The 20,910-nt window shown below is 39.8% G+C and overlaps 1 protein-coding gene across 3 annotated transcripts in view; it reads right to left on the bottom strand.

Annotated features, from left to right (window-relative positions):
• The window catches only part of LOC133639391 (cilia- and flagella-associated protein 70-like), a 59,417-nt gene that overhangs the window by 20,874 nt on the left and 17,633 nt on the right, over positions 1 to 20,910 (bottom strand). For all 3 annotated transcript variants that reach the window (XM_062032679.1, XM_062032669.1, XM_062032687.1), the window contains 12 exons: positions 13,749 to 13,842; positions 13,485 to 13,622; positions 13,273 to 13,407; positions 10,088 to 10,150; positions 9,875 to 9,966; positions 8,233 to 8,290; positions 5,301 to 5,483; positions 5,085 to 5,216; positions 4,876 to 5,004; positions 2,735 to 2,868; positions 1,327 to 1,442; positions 932 to 1,138 (listed from right to left, as the gene is read on the bottom strand). In XM_062032679.1, coding sequence (XP_061888663.1) covers positions 932 to 1,138; positions 1,327 to 1,442; positions 2,735 to 2,868; positions 4,876 to 5,004; positions 5,085 to 5,216; positions 5,301 to 5,483; positions 8,233 to 8,290; positions 9,875 to 9,966; positions 10,088 to 10,150; positions 13,273 to 13,407; positions 13,485 to 13,622; positions 13,749 to 13,842 — 1,481 coding nt within the window. The remainder of the gene's footprint in view (positions 1 to 931; positions 1,139 to 1,326; positions 1,443 to 2,734; positions 2,869 to 4,875; positions 5,005 to 5,084; positions 5,217 to 5,300; positions 5,484 to 8,232; positions 8,291 to 9,874; positions 9,967 to 10,087; positions 10,151 to 13,272; positions 13,408 to 13,484; positions 13,623 to 13,748; positions 13,843 to 20,910) is intronic.

Genomic DNA, 20,910 nt, shown 5'->3' with positions numbered 1-20,910 from the left:
AAAAAATTGGACACGCCTTCTCATTCAATGCGTTTTCTTTGTTTTCATGACTATATACATTGTAGATTGTCACTGAAGGCATCAAAACTATGAATGAACACGTGGAGTTATGTACTTAAAAAAAAAGGTGAAATAACTGAAAACATGTTTTGTATTCTAGTTTCTTCAAAATAGCCACCCCTTGCTCTGTGTACTGCTTTGCACACTCTTGGCATTCTCTCAATGAGCTTCAAGAGGGAGTCACCTGAATGGGTTTTCACTTCACAGGTGTCATAGTTTTGATGCCTTCGGTGACAATCTACAATGTAAATATGATAAATAAATGATAAATGGGTTATACTTGTATAGCGCTTTTCTACCTTCAAGGTACTCAAAGCGCTTTGACAGTATTTCCACATTCACCCATTCACACACACATTCACACACTGATGGCGGGAGCTGCCATGCAAGGTGCTAACCAGCAGCCATCAGGAGCAAGGGTGAAGTGTCTTGCCCAAGGACACAACGGACGTGACTAGGATGGTAGAAGGTGGGGATTGAACCCCAGTAACCAGCAACACTCCGATTGCTGACACAGCCACTCTACCAACTTCGCCACGCCACGTCATGAAAATAAAGGAAAAGCATAGAAATGAGGTGTGTCCAAACTTTTGGCCTGTACTGTATATAGACCACAAGGAAGTATTTTTTATGTAGAAAAATAATCATAATGTGACCCCTTTTGAAGGAAATTAGTGTAATTCAATGTAATCCCGTTAACTTTGACAAACGTGTAAGAAACCCCTGTTTTTCCATGTTTGAATACACACATACAAAAATGTAGGATAAAATAAAACACGTCAAAACAAATTATACTTTGAATCACTAACACACACTCTCAGAATTATTTAGCTTGCGTCGTAAGATTTAGATGAAAAAGTTGTCGTCTCACCAGTTTGCTTGATGGCCTGAGACTGAACGGGAGGTGGAGCGGGCTTTTCCTCTTCCTGTTCCACCAGCTTTTCACTTTCCTCATCCACATCCGTGTCTTCCGTCTTGTTTGTTTGACTATTGGCTTCTTTTGCTTTCAGATGATTTTTAGCCTCCAGGAAAGCCCTTTCAGCCAGGATGGATTTGCCCTGGCTGTCTTGGACCAGACCTGGGCAACGAATGCAGACACGAAGATACTGAGAAAAGCCACTTTGCACATTTCTGCTTGTGTTCATGAATGATACGGTGTGGCTAAACGCCAGGAAACGTGGCCACATTAATCAACTCAGTTACAAGATTTGTTTCTTGGAGGATTTGTGTTGTGGTATTTGGATAGAGTGAAAACATGGATCTCACCCAGCAAGGTCCAAGCCACCAAATCCAAAGGCTCTATGTTTGTGGCTCGCTCCAATAAAGTCTCAGCTTGCTCAAAGTCATTAAACAGCGCTGCCAGCACGCCACACATCATCAGACTAAACAGATTTTATAACACAAACACAAGCTTTAAGTACATACAACTACAATTTGAAGCCTTTACCGACTCTCTGGGAGCCAAACCAAAGAGCATTGGTTTATTTGATCAAAAACAAAATGTATCATTGGATATATTTTCTTTTTTCTAGGGCATTACATTCTCAAGGCATTAATTTGATCACAACTGGACTGTTCGGATTGTCGCAGAAAACATTTCGCTAGGCCTGGGCCGATAGACAGTATATGAATTATTCGGATGATAAATTCAAATGAACTCCATAACTTATATTGTCACCGCCCGGGCACACGTCTGTGTGCATTCATGTGTGTGCTGCACAGAGCGCACTTCCAGGAGCGCGCCGGGCGCGTGTCAGTCCGGCAGCAGCAAGCGACTGCAATCAATCACCAGAAATCAGCGCACCTGTGGCTGATCAGAGGACCTGCCGTCATAAGCCTGCACGACCTGCTATCCAGCGCCAGAACGTAGCGACCTGTCCTGTACAGTAATCCGAACCTAGCATGCTCTATGCAATCTTTCTCTCTCTGTGTTTTCTCACCCACCGTGCTCAGTTGTCTCGTGTCCTCCTTGTCGCCCCCTTTCAGCAGCGTACCTCCGTTCCCACGTTACGAGCTGTGTGTCTCGTCTTCCCGCGTTCCCTCTGCTTCCCCGGCTGATTCTTGGATCTCGACCTCCCGCCTGGACACGGACTCTGACGCCTCGCTATCAGCCCCCGACTACCTGCCTGTCTCACGGATCTCCGAGCTTGTCTCCCCCCCCCCCCCCCCCTTGGACTACCGCACCTCGCTCAACACTTCCGGGTAACACTCTTCAGGTAATATCCACACATAGTCATACACCATACACTTTTGGATTAGTTCACACACTCCATTCCCTTGTTTATTAATAGTATTATTATTTATTTATATATATATATATAAATAAAATAGAGTTAAACATTGCCCCTACTGTCTGTGCCGTCCTCTTCCCCTGTACAAACACAACAAATATGACTCCTTTAATGCACCCTATAATCTGTTGCGCCTTATATATGAAAAAAGATCAAAAATAGACCATTCATTGGCAGTGCGCCTTATAATCCGGTGCGCCCTATGGTCCGGAAAATACAGTATATTCACTGTTACAAGCGGCCCTCTGAGGGCAGCACCTCAACAAAAACGAGTTTGACACATCCGTTTTAAGAAACTCTGAACAGTCCAGTTGCAATTGACTCAATGCCTCAGATAAGTTGCTAATATCTATGCTACGTTTTCATAGCATTCCATGTCTGACCTGGGCAGGTGTGTTTGCTGGAGAGCCACGGCATCGTGGAAACACATTTTCGCCGTCATGTATTCTCCGGTTTGCATGTAGAGGCCCCCCCACTCAAACTTGTGGGAGGGCTCACGGGGCTCCCTCACAACCAACTGCAGCAAAACAGACACAAGACGTCCATGCCTTCATGCAGAATGATAACATAATTCAGGGGTGTCCAAAGTGCGGCACGGGGGCCATTTGCGGCCCGCAGCTAATTGTTTACCGGCCCGCCACACATTCTGGAAATACTATTGTAAAAATAAAAAAGAACATTAAAAAAAGTGGAATGAGGTGAAATCTAACGAGAAAAAGTTGCAAAGTTGACACAAAAGCTGCCATGCAGGCTGTTTTTTTTTTCTTTTGTCTTTCTTCATTTTTCTTTTTTTGCCATTGCTCATAAAAAAAAAAATAATGACAAAAAATCCATGTTATAATGAATTATTTTCAGGGCTCCAATTACTTCAAATATTTCACTTTAAAATGTTTTATGTGGTAAATATTGCATATATTGTGTACTAGCCATATAAAAACATCAAAGTTTTCTTTGACAAAAGCGCATAAAACAAACAAAATAATAGTTCCAGCATAAAATCGACAGATATATCTGAAGTTGATCTCGTAACTTAAGTGTTGAAAGTAAAAGAACAACCTAATAATTAAAGCTGCAAGCAGCGATTGACGGGACCGACTTTGACGGCACATAAAATCAAAACCGGAGCAGTAATTAAAACTCTTTCATCAACTTTTAATCAGAAGGGTTCAATCTCTCTCCTGTGCTAGTTTGAAGCCGACACGACAAACACGCTCAGAGGAGATAATGTTTGAAAAAAGGTGACCGGTTTTTACAAAACTTTTGTTTTGAAAGGGGAATTGCAAACTTCCTGTTGATTTTTGCTGGGGGTTGTCAATGAATGAAATGTAGGTCTAAGGAAGACCGACATAGAGGTTTTTGTTTCATGTCTCTACGACATTCCTACTGGAAGTTACAGGCAGTTTTGTCCGAGTTTTCTTCCTAGGAGCAGTTGTGTCTTTGTTTTCTTCCTAGGGGGCGCTAGAGTGCAATTTTGAGTTTTGGGGTTGGGTTTTTTATTAGATCGCAATTTTTGCCAGTCCTGATGTGTGTGTCCAGTTTGGTGAGTTTTGAAGCATGTTAAGGGGGTCAAATTACAGCTCAAAGAGGCAAAGGTGACTGTTTTTACAAAACTGTTGTTTAGAAGGGGGAATTACAAACTTCCTGTTGATTTTTGCTGAAGGATGTCAGTGTATAAAATCTAGGTCTAAGTGAGACCTACATAGAGGTTTTTGTTTCATGTCTCTACGACATTCCTACTGGAAGTTACAGGCAGTTTAGTCTGTTTTCTTCCTAGGGGGCGCTAGAGCGCAATTTTGAGTTTTGGGGTTTGGTTTTTTGATTAAATCGCAATGTTCGCCAGTCCTGATGTGTGTGTCGAATTTGGTGAGTTTTGAAGCATGTTAAGGGGGTCAAATTACAGCTCAAAGCTGCGGTATAATAATAAAGAAAGAAAGAATAAAACCTTACAATTACAATAGGGTCCTCTGTCCCAAAGGGACATTCGGTCCCTAAAAATGTATCACTTTATGAGTGGGGCACCTTTTGGATCCCAAATATATTTAGTGATTTTTTTATTTATCTTTTCACTGTGATTACTCAAAAATTTGAAAGAATTAAAATCAATGGTGCATTATTGATCTTTTAGGGCTCTAATTACTAAATACTGCATATTTCAGTTTTACTACAAAAACACTAAGTTGTTTTTGACAGAAAAGCCATAAAACATGTTTTTAAATTTGTATTACTTTATATCAACTTGAAGTTGATATAGAGATTTACTGTAAGCGTTAAATAATTTAAAAAAAATAATAATCTGACTTATTTTTAACATTTTAATGACTGAGACCCTTTATGGTCCCCGGGACCCCTAAAGGTAAAATAAATTTTAAAAAAATGCATATATTTTGTTATGGTTTGAAAATGAAAAATATCAAAATGGCCCCCACATGCTTTAATTTTTCCTGTGTGCGGCCCTCAGTGGAAAAAGTTTGGACACCCCTGACATAATTACTGTTCACACGGCAAGTAACAGATGTTATTGTACCTCCTGGTAGTAGCGAACAGCCAGAGGATAATCCCTCATGAGCTGAGCCTCTCGGGCAAAATGTGTAAGATGGTAAATGCTCAAATGGATCTCATTAATTGGATCATCCTCAATGGCACGTGAATAAATCTAATTAGGGGGGGGAATAATTACAGTGATTATGCGCGTATAAACAGCGTGTGTTTGGTGGAGGGTGTGTTTGCGTATACTTTGTTGAGAGCAACATGCATCTCATCCACCAGGTCCACGTACAGCTTGCTGACAAACTCCTGCAGATCCTGCTGCTCTGTAAAGGACTCCGTCTGCTGTACCTTGTCACGCACAAACTTCACCACAGCAGGCTACACACCACACACACACACAAGCTGGTTGACACGTGTAACACATCCGTGCTGAAGGTGACATACAGGTACCGGTATTCAAACCTTCAGTTTTTCCTTGAAGGCAAAGTATTTCCCGGAGACATTGAGAGCGCCCATCAGCTGAGCCATCATTGGGTCCTGGTCGCAGCTCATGGATGCTTGGAATCCTGCTCCAAACAACTCCTCGTACTGCTCCGAAATATGCTTCACCACATTGCCCACCTGCTTGTGAAAGTTTAATACTGCCTTCAAAAAAAAAGGAAAAAGACGTCAAAAGGGGTTATTTGGGAGTGATTACGAGTATATACAGTGCAGTAGTGTGGTACTGGTCCAAAAATGTATTTCGATACTTTTCGGTACTTTTCTAAATAAAGGGGACCACAAAAAATGGCATTATTTATATATATCTAATGGTACATTAAACATATGTTTCTTATTGCAAGTTTGTCCTGAAATAAAATAGTTAACATACAAACAACTTGTCTTTTAGTAGTAGGTAAACAAACAAAGGCTCCTTATTTAGCTGCTGACATATGCAGTAACATATTGTGTCATTTTCCATTCTATTATTTTGTCAAATGTATTAATGGGGCCGTACTCTGGCTCCCGCACACACTGGGAGTCAAATGTATTGTGCATGCAGATTCACATATACTCACTTGCATACATACACACATACATAGGTACCTACGCTCCCACACACACCTACAAATACAGTACATATTTACACACTCAAAGTTCGTACATCCACACGCACACTCATTATACAAACATACTGTATACACATACTGTACATATACATTCACTGTACAAACATACATATACACATACTGTACATATACATTCACTGTACAAACATACATATACACATACTGTACATATACACTTACTGTACAAACACATATACACATACTGTACATATACATTCACTGTACAAACACACACACTGTATACCCCTGCTGTAGATATACATTCACTGTACAAACACACACGTATACATACTATACATATACATTCACTGTACAAACACACATATACACATACTGTACATATACATTCACTGTACAAGAACACATATACACATACTGTACATATACAAGTACATATGCACACATACACTCATGCACATAATCACGTTTCATCAAACATATATTAACGTTGTTGCCCTAGGGTAAACTGGGTATAACACATGGCACACTGACAAAGCTTAACCTATTGTTACTATAACAATCTACAAGGTTAATGTAGGTTGCTTCTCTTTCTTCCCCTCCATTTTTCTGCATTCTTTCGTATCTCAAGCTATCATTACGTATATGTATTGTTGCATTTGAACAATTGTATTGTTGATGATAAAGGTAAAGTATTGGTATTGTTTATTATCAACAGCGCTATTTCTATTGGTATTTGTATTGCTCCATTTTTAGTGTAATAATGCTCATTGTCATTTTTGTATTATTTTTTATTTTCGCTAACTGCTTATTTGCTATTACTTTTACCATCATATTTGTACATGTCGTATTTGCTGATGTTGCTCTATTGTTGTTGTTGTTGTTGTTGTTGTGTTTGCTGTTGTTGTTTTTGTCTCTCTGTCTAATCCCCCTCTTGGCCCCTTTGTCTTCCTTTTTTTCTCTTTCTATCCCCTCCTGCTCCGGCCCGGCTGCACCAAATGATAATATAAATACATTTAATAAAGTCAAATACAAATAAGGCAACAAGAGAAGTATCCTACACTTCTCTTTTGTAAAGTAAATCTGAACAGCCGATATGGGCATCTACATCTACTGTATGATTTGCCTGAGAAGCTGGGCAGGACATTAAAAAAAAATAAATAAAATAAAAATGTATTAATGACTAGTGGTAGAAAATGAATTATTAATCTACTTGTTCATTTACTGTTAATATCTGCTTAATTTCTCTTTCAATATGTTCTATCTACACTTCTGTTAAAATGTAATAATCACTTATTCTTCTGTTGTTTGGATGCTTTACATTAGTTTCCGATGATACCACAAATACAGGTATCAATCCGATACCAAGTAGTTACAGGATCATACATTGGTCATATTCAAAGTAACGAAAGAAGATTTTGTGATGCTAAAAAAATATCGATGTAATCATAGTAGTATCGACTAGATACGCTCCTGTACTTGGTATCATTAGAGTGGATGTCAGGTGTAGATCCACCAATGACGTTTGTTTACATTATGACGCCGGTGAGCTACGGTGTGTAGTGAAGTATGTTTAGCTATTCCTCGTCCTGCAGGGATGATACTTGTAAGAAACTTACTTTATTTGTCGCCATGGAGGCGAGGATTAGTGATTTAGAAGTAGCTAAAACACTGCCGAGTGGGGCTGGACTTTAGCCGCTAGCTAGCTGGCCATGTCTTAAAGCGTTTCCGTGTTATAGCTTCACCTTTATCGTTAGTTTTTTAAGCCGAAATGCGTCTGTTCTCCCTTTTCTGTCTACACACTGTGTCTGCTTGTAAGAACTCTGTGTGTGTGCGCTGCCGAACATGCTTCTTTACTCGCAAAACCAGCAATGTCATGAGATGACGACACGCCATCCGGTACTTTTCAAACAGAGTATAGTACCGTTTTTGATTCATTAGTACCACAATACTATACCAGTACCGGTATACCGTACAACCCTAGAACATACCTTTGAACATGAGAAATGATTTGCTCCTAATAAATGGACAGTGATCACTAATAATATGCATAATTTTTTTAATTGATTTTTGAAAATTATGAATCGATGTAGAATTAGGAGACAAAATTATTGTGATTCGGATATGAATCTATTTTTTTCTGCACCCCTATTGTTTACCTACTTTTCTGGTGTGTGTGCAAGCGGGTGAATTAAGACAAAGTGATTGGATTGGTCACTTAAAAAAATAGACTTGCAAAAATCTGATATATTCTAAATTGGTAGTGGGTGCGGTTTAATAATACTTGTTCACAAAATACACTGTCTAACGTGTGTGAGCATATTTACTCTTTCAGCTCGGTTAGGTCCTGCTGGAGGTAGCCTTGGGGGGATCAGTGCTTTTACCCTACAAAAACATTTTAGGCAAAAAGTTTCTTTGAATATTCCACATGCACAAATCTAAAATACAACATGTTTTGATGGAATGGTTATACATAAAACTGATTTTTTCCAGTAGCTCTGGGGTAAGCACTTGCAGATAAAACATGGTACAACATACACTATATTGCCAAAAGTATTTGGCCACCCATCCAAATTATCAGAATCAGGTGTCCTAATCACTTGGTGTATAAAATCAAGCACTTAGGCATGGAGACTGTTTCTATAAACATTTGTGAAAGAATGGGCCGCTCTCAGGAGCTCAGTGATTTCCAGTGTGGAACTGTCATAGGAGGCCACCTGTGCAACACATCCAGTCGTGAAATTTCCTCGCTCCTAAATATTCCAAAGTCAACTGTCAGCTTTATTATAAGAAAATGGAAGAGTTTGGGAACAACAGCACGTAAACTGACAGAGAGGGGTCAGCGGATGCTGAAGCGCATAGTGCAAAGAGGTCGCCGACTTTCTGCACAGTCAGTTGCTACAGAACTCCAAACTTCATGTGACCTTCCAATTAGCCCACGTACAGTACGCAGAGAGCTTCATGGTATGGGTTTGCATCCAAGCCATATATCACCAAGTCCACAGCAAAGCATCGGATGCAGTGGTGTAAAGCAGTGGTCCCCAACCACCGGATCGATTGATACCGGGCCGCACAAGAAATTAAAAAAAATTAAAATTAAAAATAAATAAAAATATTTTTTATTAAATCAACATAAAAAAACACAAGATACACTTACAATTAATGCACCAACCCAAAAAACCTCCCCTCCTTCCCACTCATTCGCACAAAAGGGTTGTTTCTTTCTGTTATTAATATTTCTGGTTCCTACATCATATATCAATATAGATCAATACAGTCTGCAGGGATACAGTCCGTAAGCACACATGATTGTATTTTTTTATGACAAAAAAATAAATATAAATGAATAAATAAATAAATACCATTCCCCCCGCCCCCCATTCCCTAAGAGAAATTATGGTGTGGGGTTGTTTTTCAGCAGTTGGGCTCGGCCCCTTAGTTCCAGTGAAAGGGACTTTGAATGCTGCAGAATACCAAAACATTTTGGACAATTCCATGCTCCCAACCTTGTGGGAACAGTTTGGAGTGGGCCCCTTCCTCTTCCTACATGACTGCACCAATGCACACAGAAAGGTCCATAAAGACATGAATGACAGAGTCTAGTGTGGATGAACTTGACTGGCCTGCACAGAGTCCTGACCTGAACCCGACAAAACACCTTTGGGATGAATTAGAACGGAGACTGAGAGCCAGGCCTTCTCGACCAACATCAGTGTGTGACCTCACCAATGAGCTTTTGGAAGAATGGTCAAAAATTCCTATAAACACACTCCGCAACCTTGTGGACAGCCTTCCCAGAAGAGTTGAAGCTGTAATAGCTGCGAAAGGTGGACCGACATCATTTTGAACCCTATAGGTTAGGAATGGGATGGCACTTCAAGTTCATATGTGAGTTAAGGCAGGTGGCCAAATACTTTTGGCAATATAGTGTATCTAGAGCATGACTATGGAACACTCACTGTATATTACCTTCTTGCCAGCTCCTCTGAAGATGTTCTGGCCACTAGTGGTTTCTTCAAGGAAATGTCAATTACAATGTACGATCTGGAGTCCAAATAGGCCTGTCATGAATGGAAAAGTGACCTCATCATGCTTAGATTTCTCAATTTACAATAAAGTAAACTTGCGCTTCAACCACCTATAAAGATTATGTTATACTCCATACGATGTTTTGAAACTTACTTTTTTATCTGGAGGAATCAGATCAACTGTGCTCACATCAGTCAGACTTTGATTGACAGACCCCTGACACACAAAAATAAAAACAGATCACTCAAAAAATAATATCAATCTTTGTTTTGTGGTTGGATTTGTGGTGAACCACATTTGAGGACAATGTGTATGGTGGAGCCTCGATTTACAAACCTTTTAACTTTTTAATTCATGAACAACCAATTGAATAGAAATTTGCTTTGGTGTACAAACCTTATCTCCGTGTACGAACGTTTCCTCCACCCATTGTGTGCCTCGCAGCACAGCCATTTTTGACCGGCAGCACAGACAGTGCTCTCCGTTGCTCACGCCTTTTTACGGCATTTTTGTAGTTTTGCTAACTTAATATAAGTCTAAAAAAAGCAAGTGATAAGCAATGTGTAGTTTGAAACATTCAGGAAGTATACACAGCGTTGTCGACACTGCCCTCCTCCCATCCTCCCCACCTCCCTTACGTTGCACGCTAAGAAGATTAACCAACAAGGTAAATTGTATTTTATTTTTACTACCTAATCTTTGTAGCGACCTGGCTGTTAAAGTTAAGGAGTTTTGTGATTTCTAACTGTGATTGCACCACAGGCCTAGTGACAATGTGTGTGTGTGTCTCAGCTACACAGAGCACAGTTAAGCTGTTGTTTTTTTTCACTTTGTTAGTCAATCAAAAGTTGATTCATCACCCCTTTGTTATGTTTGATATACAGTACTGTATAGCACTTGACACAAGTATGCAAACCTCTACCAAAATGTCTGGAACCCAATATTCATATTCACATTGTTTCTTATGGAGACATTTTCTATTTTACTTATGAGTCTAGTTCAAGAACCAAATAAATCAAGGTTCCACTGTCCATGGATAACTATTATAGACTTGTAAGTAGATAAATGCTTTAAAATGTAATATCGGAAATTATCAGTATCTGTTTCAACCTCCCGATTTTCCCGGGAGACTCCCGAATTTCAGTGCCCCTCCCGAAAATCTCCCGGGGCAACCATTCTCACAAATTTCTCCCGATTTCCTCCCGGACAACATTATTGTGGGCGCGCCTTAAAGGCACTGCCTTTAGCGTCCTCTACAACCTGTCGTCACGTCCGCTTTTCCACCATACAAACAGCGTGCCGGCCCAGTCACATGATATATGCGACTTTTAAACACACATGAGTGAATGCAATCCATACTTGATCAACAGCCACACTCATACTTGCTAACCTTGAGACCTCCAATATCGGGAGGTGGGGGTGGGGGGTGGAGGGGGCTTGGTCGGGGGCGGGGGGCGTGGTTATTTACAGCTAGAATTCACCAACTCGAGTATTTCATATATATTTCATATATATATATATATATATATATATATATATATATATATATATATATATATATATATATATATATATATATATATATATATATATACGTATATATATATATATATATATATATATATATATATATATATATATATATATATATATATATATATATATATATATATATATATGCATGAAATACTTGACTTTCAGTGAATTCTAGCTATGTATATGTATATACATATATTTATTTTATTATACATATAAATAAAAGAAATACTTGAATTTCAGTGTTCCGGTGGCTACCCAGTAGATGGCAGTATTGTCCTGTTTAACTTCTCCGTTCATGATGAGTATATCATTTCGGCCACTGTGTTTAATGGAGAAGTCTGTTCCACAAAATTTACAGGCAACATACACCTTACCCTTCGAACTATCCTGGATAAACTGAAATTCTTGTTTCCATTCGTTTTGGAACTTGCAAGCGTATTTCTTCATCCTGCTCGTCGACGGCGTCGCCATGTCGGTAATTTCCTCGTTCTTCTGCTTCGTCTCCTTGTTGTGTGCGCAGTTGTGCACTCTACTCTCTAAAAGCCCTAGATGTTATGACGTCATTGGGCAGGCAAGCTGTTTATACTGTGGGAAAGCGGACGTGAGAACAGGCTGTCCCCACTCAGGTCCGCATTGAGCTGGAGGGGGCGTGGCCTCCAGCTCCGGCTGAATACAGGGAGTTTGTCGGGAGAAAATCTCTGCCGGGAGGTTATCGGGAGAGGCGCTGAATACCGGGAGTCTCCCGCTAAAAACGGGAGGGTCGGCAAGTATGGCCACACTGAGGGTGCCGGTATAAACAACTTTAACACTGTTACAAATATGCACCACACTGTGAACTCACACCAAACAAGAATGACAAACACATTTCGGGAGAACATCCGCACCGTGACACAACATAAACACAACAAAACAAATACCCAGAACCTCTTGCAGCACTAACTCTTCCGGTACGCTACAATATACACCCCCCGCTACCACCAAACCCACCCCATCTCCCGAATTCGGAGGTCTCAAGGTTGGCAAGTATGCTCTAATATACTCTGGACTGAAGCTGTGTGCCTTCATTGTTTTTGTAGCTGTTGTTTTGAAGCATGTTTAAAAAAAATTAAAAATAATGCACTTTGTGAAAGTCAAAGTATAGTATTTCCCATAGTTGTAGTGGGTATTAGGATTAACTCAGGGAGAGCATGTCCCAAATTCCAAGCTGCTGTTTTGAGGAATGTTAAAAAAAATAATGCACTTTGTGACTTCAATAATAAAAATGGAAGTGCCATGTTGGTACTTTTTTCCATAACTGGAGTTGAAGTTGTTCTCTTATTTTGGAAAACCTTGTTTTTGATTGATTGATTGAAACTTGTATTAGTAGATTGCACAGTACGGTACATATTCCGTACAATTGACCACTAAATGGTAACACCCAGATACGTTTTTCAACTTGTTTATGTCGGGGTCCACGTTAATCAATTCATGGTAAAGTTACATTGTTTAATGCATCCAGCGGGGCATCACAACAAAGTTAGGCATAATAATGTGTTAATTCCACGACTGTATATATCGGTATCGGTTGATATCGGAATCGGTAATTAAGAGTTGGACAATATCGGAATATCGGCAAAAAAGCCATTATCGGACATCTCTACTTGTAAGCTTACCTGTAGCTTCTCATAATGTTGTCTTTAGAGGTAGATATGTACTCCCACTACTCTTGCATTGATATTAGATTGAGTTGAGATTGAAGGATGAGGTAAACACCAACTCAGACCCACTGTACAAATAACTGGGTTCCCAAACTTACTAACCTTAACAGCATGCGACGGCTTTGCATCCTTGGTCTTTCCCGCATTTGTCTTTGAAGAGCCTGTAGTTGTGCCAGAGCGGTCTTTGCTGCCTCCGGGCTTTGAAAAGTCTTTTAACAAACTTACACCTTTCCTGGCCTGTGGAACAAGAATGAGATCCATGACTAAGAAGTCAGTCTTGTGTAAGGTTAAAAAAAAAAATGGGCTAGCAATACCTTGTGAAGTAACAAAGTGGTTGAGTAGGGCTGAATTTGGTACGCTCCTCGGATACGGCTAATTCCTGGATACAGCAAACGGCCCAAGTCGATAAAGGCCACACCATGGGAGGGGATCTGTGGCTCCTCCTCTGTTGTCTGCATATACACACGTTTTCATGATTTGTGCCTGGAGAAGCACTTTGCTACTGGTGGTCAAGATGGCGATTGTACATTTATCTGCATTTTCGGTGTCTATATCCTCTAAGAATGACAATTTCTCACCATCCTGGAAGCGGCGCCCGGCTTGTCATTGGAAGCTCCCGACTTCATGATCTCAAGCGGCCAGAATCGGCTCTCTGTGATCTTCTGACGCAGCCTGAAATCCCAGTCACCATCTTGCACATCACTTCAGTCTGATTTGCTCTTTCAAAAGTCAACTTGTGAATTTCAAATAGTCGCAAGAACTATACACTTTACATTACTTTACTTGTGGACTCACTCACTCAGTTACCCTGGGGTGTCAAACTTGTTTTCATTGAGGACCACATCGTAGTTATGGCTGCCCCAGTGGGCCGCATGTAGCACTGAATCATATAGAAATATAAAGGATTGCCTCATCATATTATTACTAATATTATTATTATTTTTTTAATAATTATTTATTTATTGTTTTTGGGGTTTTTATTCTATTGTTTAAAATTTTTTGGTTTATTTAATTTTTTTTTAATCTAAATGTTGTTTATTATTATATATATTTGTTATAAACTAAAAAAAATAATCCGTCAATTTTGCAGTAAAAAAACCTGACAGCTCAAGCCCCAGAAATTTTACGGTGAAAAAAACCCCACATATACGGTTGTTGTTTTTACGGTGTTACTGTAAATGAAAAAAAACAGTACCAGTTTATTTTTACATTCAAGTTCTGGCGACTGATCTACCATTTTTTTATAGCGTAAAATCTATTGTCATTTTTGCAGTCTATAATTTGATAATTTACTTTGAAAAAAAAAAATGGAAAGGAGTACAGGACAGTGATCGCTGGCTTTGTGGAGTGGTCTCAGGCGAACCATCTGCTCCTTAATGTGGACAAGACCAAGGAACTGGTCATTGACTTCAAGAAGAAAATGACCCCTGTGGAGCCCGGGAGGTGGCAGTAGTGAGGCAGTACAAGTACCAAGGAGTCCACTTGAACAGCAGACTGGACTGGAAGGACAACAGCATAGCTGTATACAAGAAGGGCATGAGCAGACTCTTTTTCCTGAGGAAGCTTAGGTCCTTTAATGTGTGCAGCAAGCTGTTGGAGATCTTTTTTCAGTCTGTTGTGGCCAGTGCCCTCTACTTTGCAGTGGTTTGTTGGGGGAGCAGCACCAGCAAAAAGGACTTAAACCGGATTGACAAACTGATCCGGAAAGCCGGCCGCACTATTGGCACGCAGTTGGAGGCGTTTGTGTCACTGGGGGACAGGAGGACACTGGACAAACTGCTCGCCATCATGGACAACCCTGCCCACCCACTCCACCAGACAATTGAGGCTCATATTCGAACAGGCTTCTTCAGCTTCATTCCCACAGGGTTCGATTCAAGAACTCCTTCATTCCGCACTCTATCCAGTCACTCACCATACAGCAATAGATGCTGTTATTGTTATTATTACCTGACCGCTTCTATGTTACCTCTCTTTGTTTATAATGTATATTTTCTGCTGCCCTTTTTTTTTTTTTTTTTTTTTTGCTGCAGCTGTTGCATATACTGTAATATTGTACATGGTAATTGGGATTTGTTATATATTGTATATATTATATACAAATATAATATAATATATCAGTATATATTATATCCTGTATATATAATATGTAAATATTACATATATGTTATAGTTTATATTGCTACTATGGTACATTTTTCACACGTAAGAGATACGTGTGGACTGCAATATGACGCTAGTAAACAACACCAAAACATTAAATGTTCCATTGAGAATAGAGAACATTACACACAGCGCTCAAACATCTTTAAAAATGTTTTAGTACGACTTTGAAGCCGCACCGCTTGATGGATTGTCGGCGCATAACGGTTACCGTAGTCAGAAGTATGAGTATTATTATGGTGTGTGTAGGACCGCAAAATGGCACCCATTAGCGGACACATTATCTGGTGTTTAGTTTTGCAATATTATGCAAAACCAACTTTTCTTACCTTCTGATCTTTTTTTGAGATCTGCATAAGTCCTGAGAATTTGCGCACGTCCGCCATTGTAGTCCGTAGTCACTAAGCTTCTTTTTTTTCTGTATCATCTTGTTATGGGGCATTTCTAATGCAAAGTAGTGTAAAGTTCTAACTTATATCTGTCAGTAGATTCGCTATGAAAGCGTTAAAAACTACCGGTGTAGTGAGTTTACATAATTCACCCACAGAACTTTAGTTATTAGAGAGCTCCGGTCGGACAGTTTTTCACGGGACACATTTCCGGCGTTGTTGTTGCACTAGTGAGCCACGGATAAGGAGATGCTGCTCCATTATTGATTTAAGTGAAGTCTGAATGTCATTAAAACAGTTAGCTCCATCTTTTGACACTTCTTCCACTCCCGTCCTTGCACGCTACACCGCTACAACAAAGATGACGCGGAGAAGACGTTGTCAAAGGTGATCCCCGTAAATAAGACAGACCACAAAACAGCGCATCCTGAAGTGACTGCCAGAAAGCGACTTGAAGATGATCTGTAAAACATCATCTATGCAACATTTTGACAAAAGAACCACCATTACATGTTATGTAGACCACAAGGAAGTGTTTTCCATTTAGAAAAAAACTCTAATAAGACCCCTTTAATGCGCCTTATAATCCGGTGCGCCTTATGTATGAAAATAGACCTGAATAGACCCGCTCATCAGCGCGCCCTATGGTCCGGAAAATACGGTAATTTGACAAATCAGCATTTTAGACATGAATTAGTTCTATACACACATTTTCAAATGTCACATAAATGTCTTGTTTGTATGTGCTTTGCTGCTGGTGGATCACCCACAATTGTGTTGTTTTTAATGTGCAATGACAATAAAAGCTTATCCTATTCTATTCTAAGTAACACCTAATTTAAACTAGATTGTGCATAACAACAACAATCCATTCCACCTTACTGACTTCTTAACAGTTAATCAACTAAAAATTGTGCCTATTCCTATTCCCACAACTGCCTTGCTTTAAAACCGTGTTTTAGTGGCCAGCCACAGCAATGATGCTGTGGACCAGTGTTTTTCAGCCTTTTTTGGGCCAAGGCACATGCGTTGAAAAAATCCGGAGGCACACCACCAGCAGAAATCATTAAAAAACTAAACTCAGTTGATAGTAAAGAGTCGTTGTCGCAATTGTTGGATATGAATTTAAACCATAACCAAGCATGCATCACTATAGCTCTTGTCTCAAAGTAGGTGTACTGTCATGACCTGTCACATCATGCCGTGACTTATTTTGAGTTGTTTGCTGTTTTCCTGTGTGTAGTGTTTTAGTTCTTGTCTTGCGCTCCTATTTTGGTGGCATTTTCTTTTTCTTTTGGTATTTTCCTTTAGCAGTTTCATGTCTTCCTTTGAGCGATATTTCCCGCATCTACTTTGTTTTAGCAATCAAGAATATTTCAGTTGATTTTATCTTTCTTTGTGAGTACATTGTTGATTGTCATGTCATGTTCGGATGTACATTGTCTTTGCTCCACAGTAAGTCTTTGCTGTCGTCCAGCATTCTGTTTTTGTTTACTTTGTAGCCAGTTCAGTTTTAATTTTGTTCTGCATAGCCTTCCCAAAGCTTCAATGCCTTTTCTTAGGGGCACTCACCTTTTGTTTATTTTTGGTTTAAGCATTAGACACTTTTTTTTACCTGCACACTGCCTCCCGCTGTTTCCGACATCTACAATGCAATTAGCTACCGGCTGCCACCTACTGATATGAAAGAGTATTACACGGTTATTCTGCTGAGCTCTATACAGCACCGACACTCAACAACAACACATCATTTTCAGACTATAATTACTGGTTTGCAAATTTTTTTTTAACCCAAATTGTTTAAATTAGAAAATCTCCCACAGCAAACCAGACTGTGTGCCGCGGCACAGTGGTTGAAAAACACTGCCCTGGACTACCGAGTACTGTAATTTACAGTAGAACACACTCAAGGCTACTATGTATATTGGGTGAAACGAGTATAAAATTGACTAGTTTGGTGTCAGTTCATTTTTAGGGGGCGCTAATTATGTTAAAAATAGGGCTGTCAGTTGATCATTTAAAATAAATCACTTTGATTAATCATGATTAATCGCAGGTTATTTGCTTGCATAAATAACATTTGCTTCAGAAAATCCCCAAATTGTTGGATATAAATGCAGTTTTGTAGTCAGAATGTCATACAGGAACATGTTATACTGAACTGCATATCATTGCTTTGCTCAAAACTTGGTGACAGTAAGTATAGTTAGAATTAAGTCCGCATTTTGAAAATATTTGCAATAATATAGCAAACTAGGTACAGATTTACAGTATATTAATAGATAATGTTATAAAGACACCCATAAACAACTTTACATAGTGCACCATTTACATCTGCATTTACTTTTCTTTAGTTTAACAAGTTCTTAAGTTTAAACTTGATAAGAAAGTTTGTAGCTGCAATACCAACTATTTACCTCAGTTTTATCTAAAGTTCCGTCAGAGTTTGTACTGAAGGGCACAGAGCACATCGCTCTAACTATCATCACACGCCATCATACAACACATTCGCTAATGCTAGGGTTGTATTCGATACCGATACCATAAGCGATATTTCTTATCGATACCGGTATTCATCGGTACTCTTATCGGTACTATATGTAATTGCTGTAAAATTAGATGTAACAAATGCTTTTTTTATCAGCTTTATTTTATTTATTGTTATTGCCTTCTTATTTGTGATTATTCCCAGATGATTACCCAATCCTAAAGCTGGGCGATATGTAAAAAATTAAAAATAAAATTAAAAACATCCAATCTCGATTAATATGTAAATTCTTAACATTGTTTTTAACCTGCCAGTTTTAAAACTAGGGATTAGTTCAACATTTTATTAAAATTTTAAGTACATAAAAAAAAGTAAACTAAAAAAGAAAAGGCACAATAAAATAATGTACCAATACATTTGAGTGTACATGCTTTCAAGTAAAATAAATCACACAGAAAGATGCATCAGTTATTATTTCAACACTGGTGCTCCAGCTGGAGTACTAGGAGCTGCGTGGGTTATCATTAATTTACCCAATGAATATTGGTGGTCACGTCCACAACTTCCTTGCATTGGCAGTCGTAGCACGCTATTTTACACACAGCTTTTGGATGACAAGTAGTCATCAAATTTGCAAAAGAAACATATCACCTGAGACGTCCAAGTCATTTGGGAATTGTTTGGCTCTGTATCCTGGATTGAGTTTGGTAGTTTGGGGTGGCCACGTGTCAAGGCGGCAGGCACAGAGATGGACTGAGAAGGATGCAGGGCTGCCGGCCAGAGTACTAGTAGGCCAGGCTTTATGCAGGTGAGTGTTGGGTAGTGCACGGTTCTCATAAAGATGATTTCCCCTTTTAACCCTCAATGACAGCCTCCCAGTCACATTATGCCATTTTCCGCGATTTTCCGCATTTAGATTCTGTTTTTAGCGAACATTGATTCCATGTGCGATTCATTCCAATGCTGCGTAAATCTATGATTATGTTTACCTCCGTGTACCTTTTAATCTGAAGTGGGCCGGTAAAAAATCGACTCAGATTGGCTGTCACCTGAATGATTCAGATTGGCTGTCACCTGAATGATTCAGATTGGCAGGCACCTGAATGAATGTGACAGCGCGCTCGTGTCATAAAAAAGTACAGATAGCCATATCATTAGTCCAGAAATTTAACGGTCCAGGAAAAATCAGGAACCGGTACCAAAAAATACCGGTATTTGGTGTTCATCCCTAGTTAGCACCTTAACGTTGACAGACCTTGACAGACCAAGTTAACGTTGACAGATCAGAGCCGAGTTGGGGACGGTGTGGCTCGGTTGGTAGAGCGGCCATGCCAGCAGCCTTGAGGGTTTCTGGTTCGATCCCCGGCTTCTGCCACATGTTAAAGTTAAAGTACCGCTGTCAGTCACACACACACTAGGTGTGGTGAAATTACTCTCTGCATTTGACCCAGCCCCTTGTTCCACCCCCTGGGAGGTGAGGGGAGCAGTGAGCAGCAGCGGTGATGTAACCCCCAATTCCAACCCTTGATGCTGAGTGCCAAGCAGGGAGGTAATGGATCCCATTTTTATAGTCTTTGGTATGACTCGGCCGGGGTTTGAATTCACGACCTACCGATCTCAGGGCGGACACTCTAACCACAAGGCCACTGAGCAGGCTAAATGTTCATTGTGTCCTTGGGCAAGACACTTCATCCTTGATCCTGATGGGTTGTGGTTAGGGCCTTGCATGGCAGCTCCCACCATTATTTTTTTGAACGTGTGTGTGAATGTGGAAATAGTGTCAAAGCGCTTTGAGTACCTTGAATGTAGAAAAGTGATAACCCATTTAACCCTAATTAAAAAAAATGCATTTAGAAGGTCAGAAAAGTTTTTATTGTTCTCCAGTAGGGAAGGGATTCATATGGCCCCATTCTTGGGTGGATCTTGCATGAGATGAAGATCATTTTGCTGCTACAAATGATGGAACATGCTTCTCTACATAGCAACTGATGCTGTGGTCAAAGTTGGAATTGCCACAAAATACATTTTAAGACATTCAACACTCTACTGCCCTCTGGCAGACAAAAGTCGATACTCCACCCCCCGATTTGTCACGTTTCATGAGTCAGGTTAACTGCGACGAATGGGACCATGTGAATCAACCATGAAAGTATTTGATTTATTATTTTATGCCTATTTTGCAATAACTAAGGGTTCCAGCTCACACAGGCATAAAGGGAAATCAATTGGCAGATCAGTTGTAAAAGCAGACACTAACGCTAGAGCAGCTCAGAGAGGTACCTCTGAGTAAGACTGAGACAAAATCATTAACTGACAGAAACTTTTTGAAGGAGTGGCAATCACATTGGGACATGAGTGCAACAGGAGGACACTTATATGCAATATAGAACACTAGAGAGGAAGTAATCATATCACGTATTCGATTAGGACACACCAGACTGAATAAGACATTGCACCTTCTTAGTAAACACCCAACAGGATTATGTGACAGCTGAAATGAGGTAGAGTCAGTGGAACATGCAATCATTCTTTGTGGGAAATACGGTGGAGAAAGGAGAAAACTAAGAGAGGAAGTTTGAAGACATGGACAGAAGGAGGTTCCTCTCAAAGTGCCACCAGAAAAGTTTGTAAAGTTTCTAGAAGAGGCAGGTTTATTGAATAGAATTTGGTATTGGAAGGTATATATGCGTGTATGTGAGG

This window comes from Entelurus aequoreus, linkage group LG02, assembly GCF_033978785.1.
Source record: "Entelurus aequoreus isolate RoL-2023_Sb linkage group LG02, RoL_Eaeq_v1.1, whole genome shotgun sequence".
NCBI classification, from domain to species: Eukaryota; Metazoa; Chordata; class Actinopteri; order Syngnathiformes; family Syngnathidae; genus Entelurus; species Entelurus aequoreus.
This window is presented reverse-complemented; position numbering and strand designations above follow the sequence as displayed.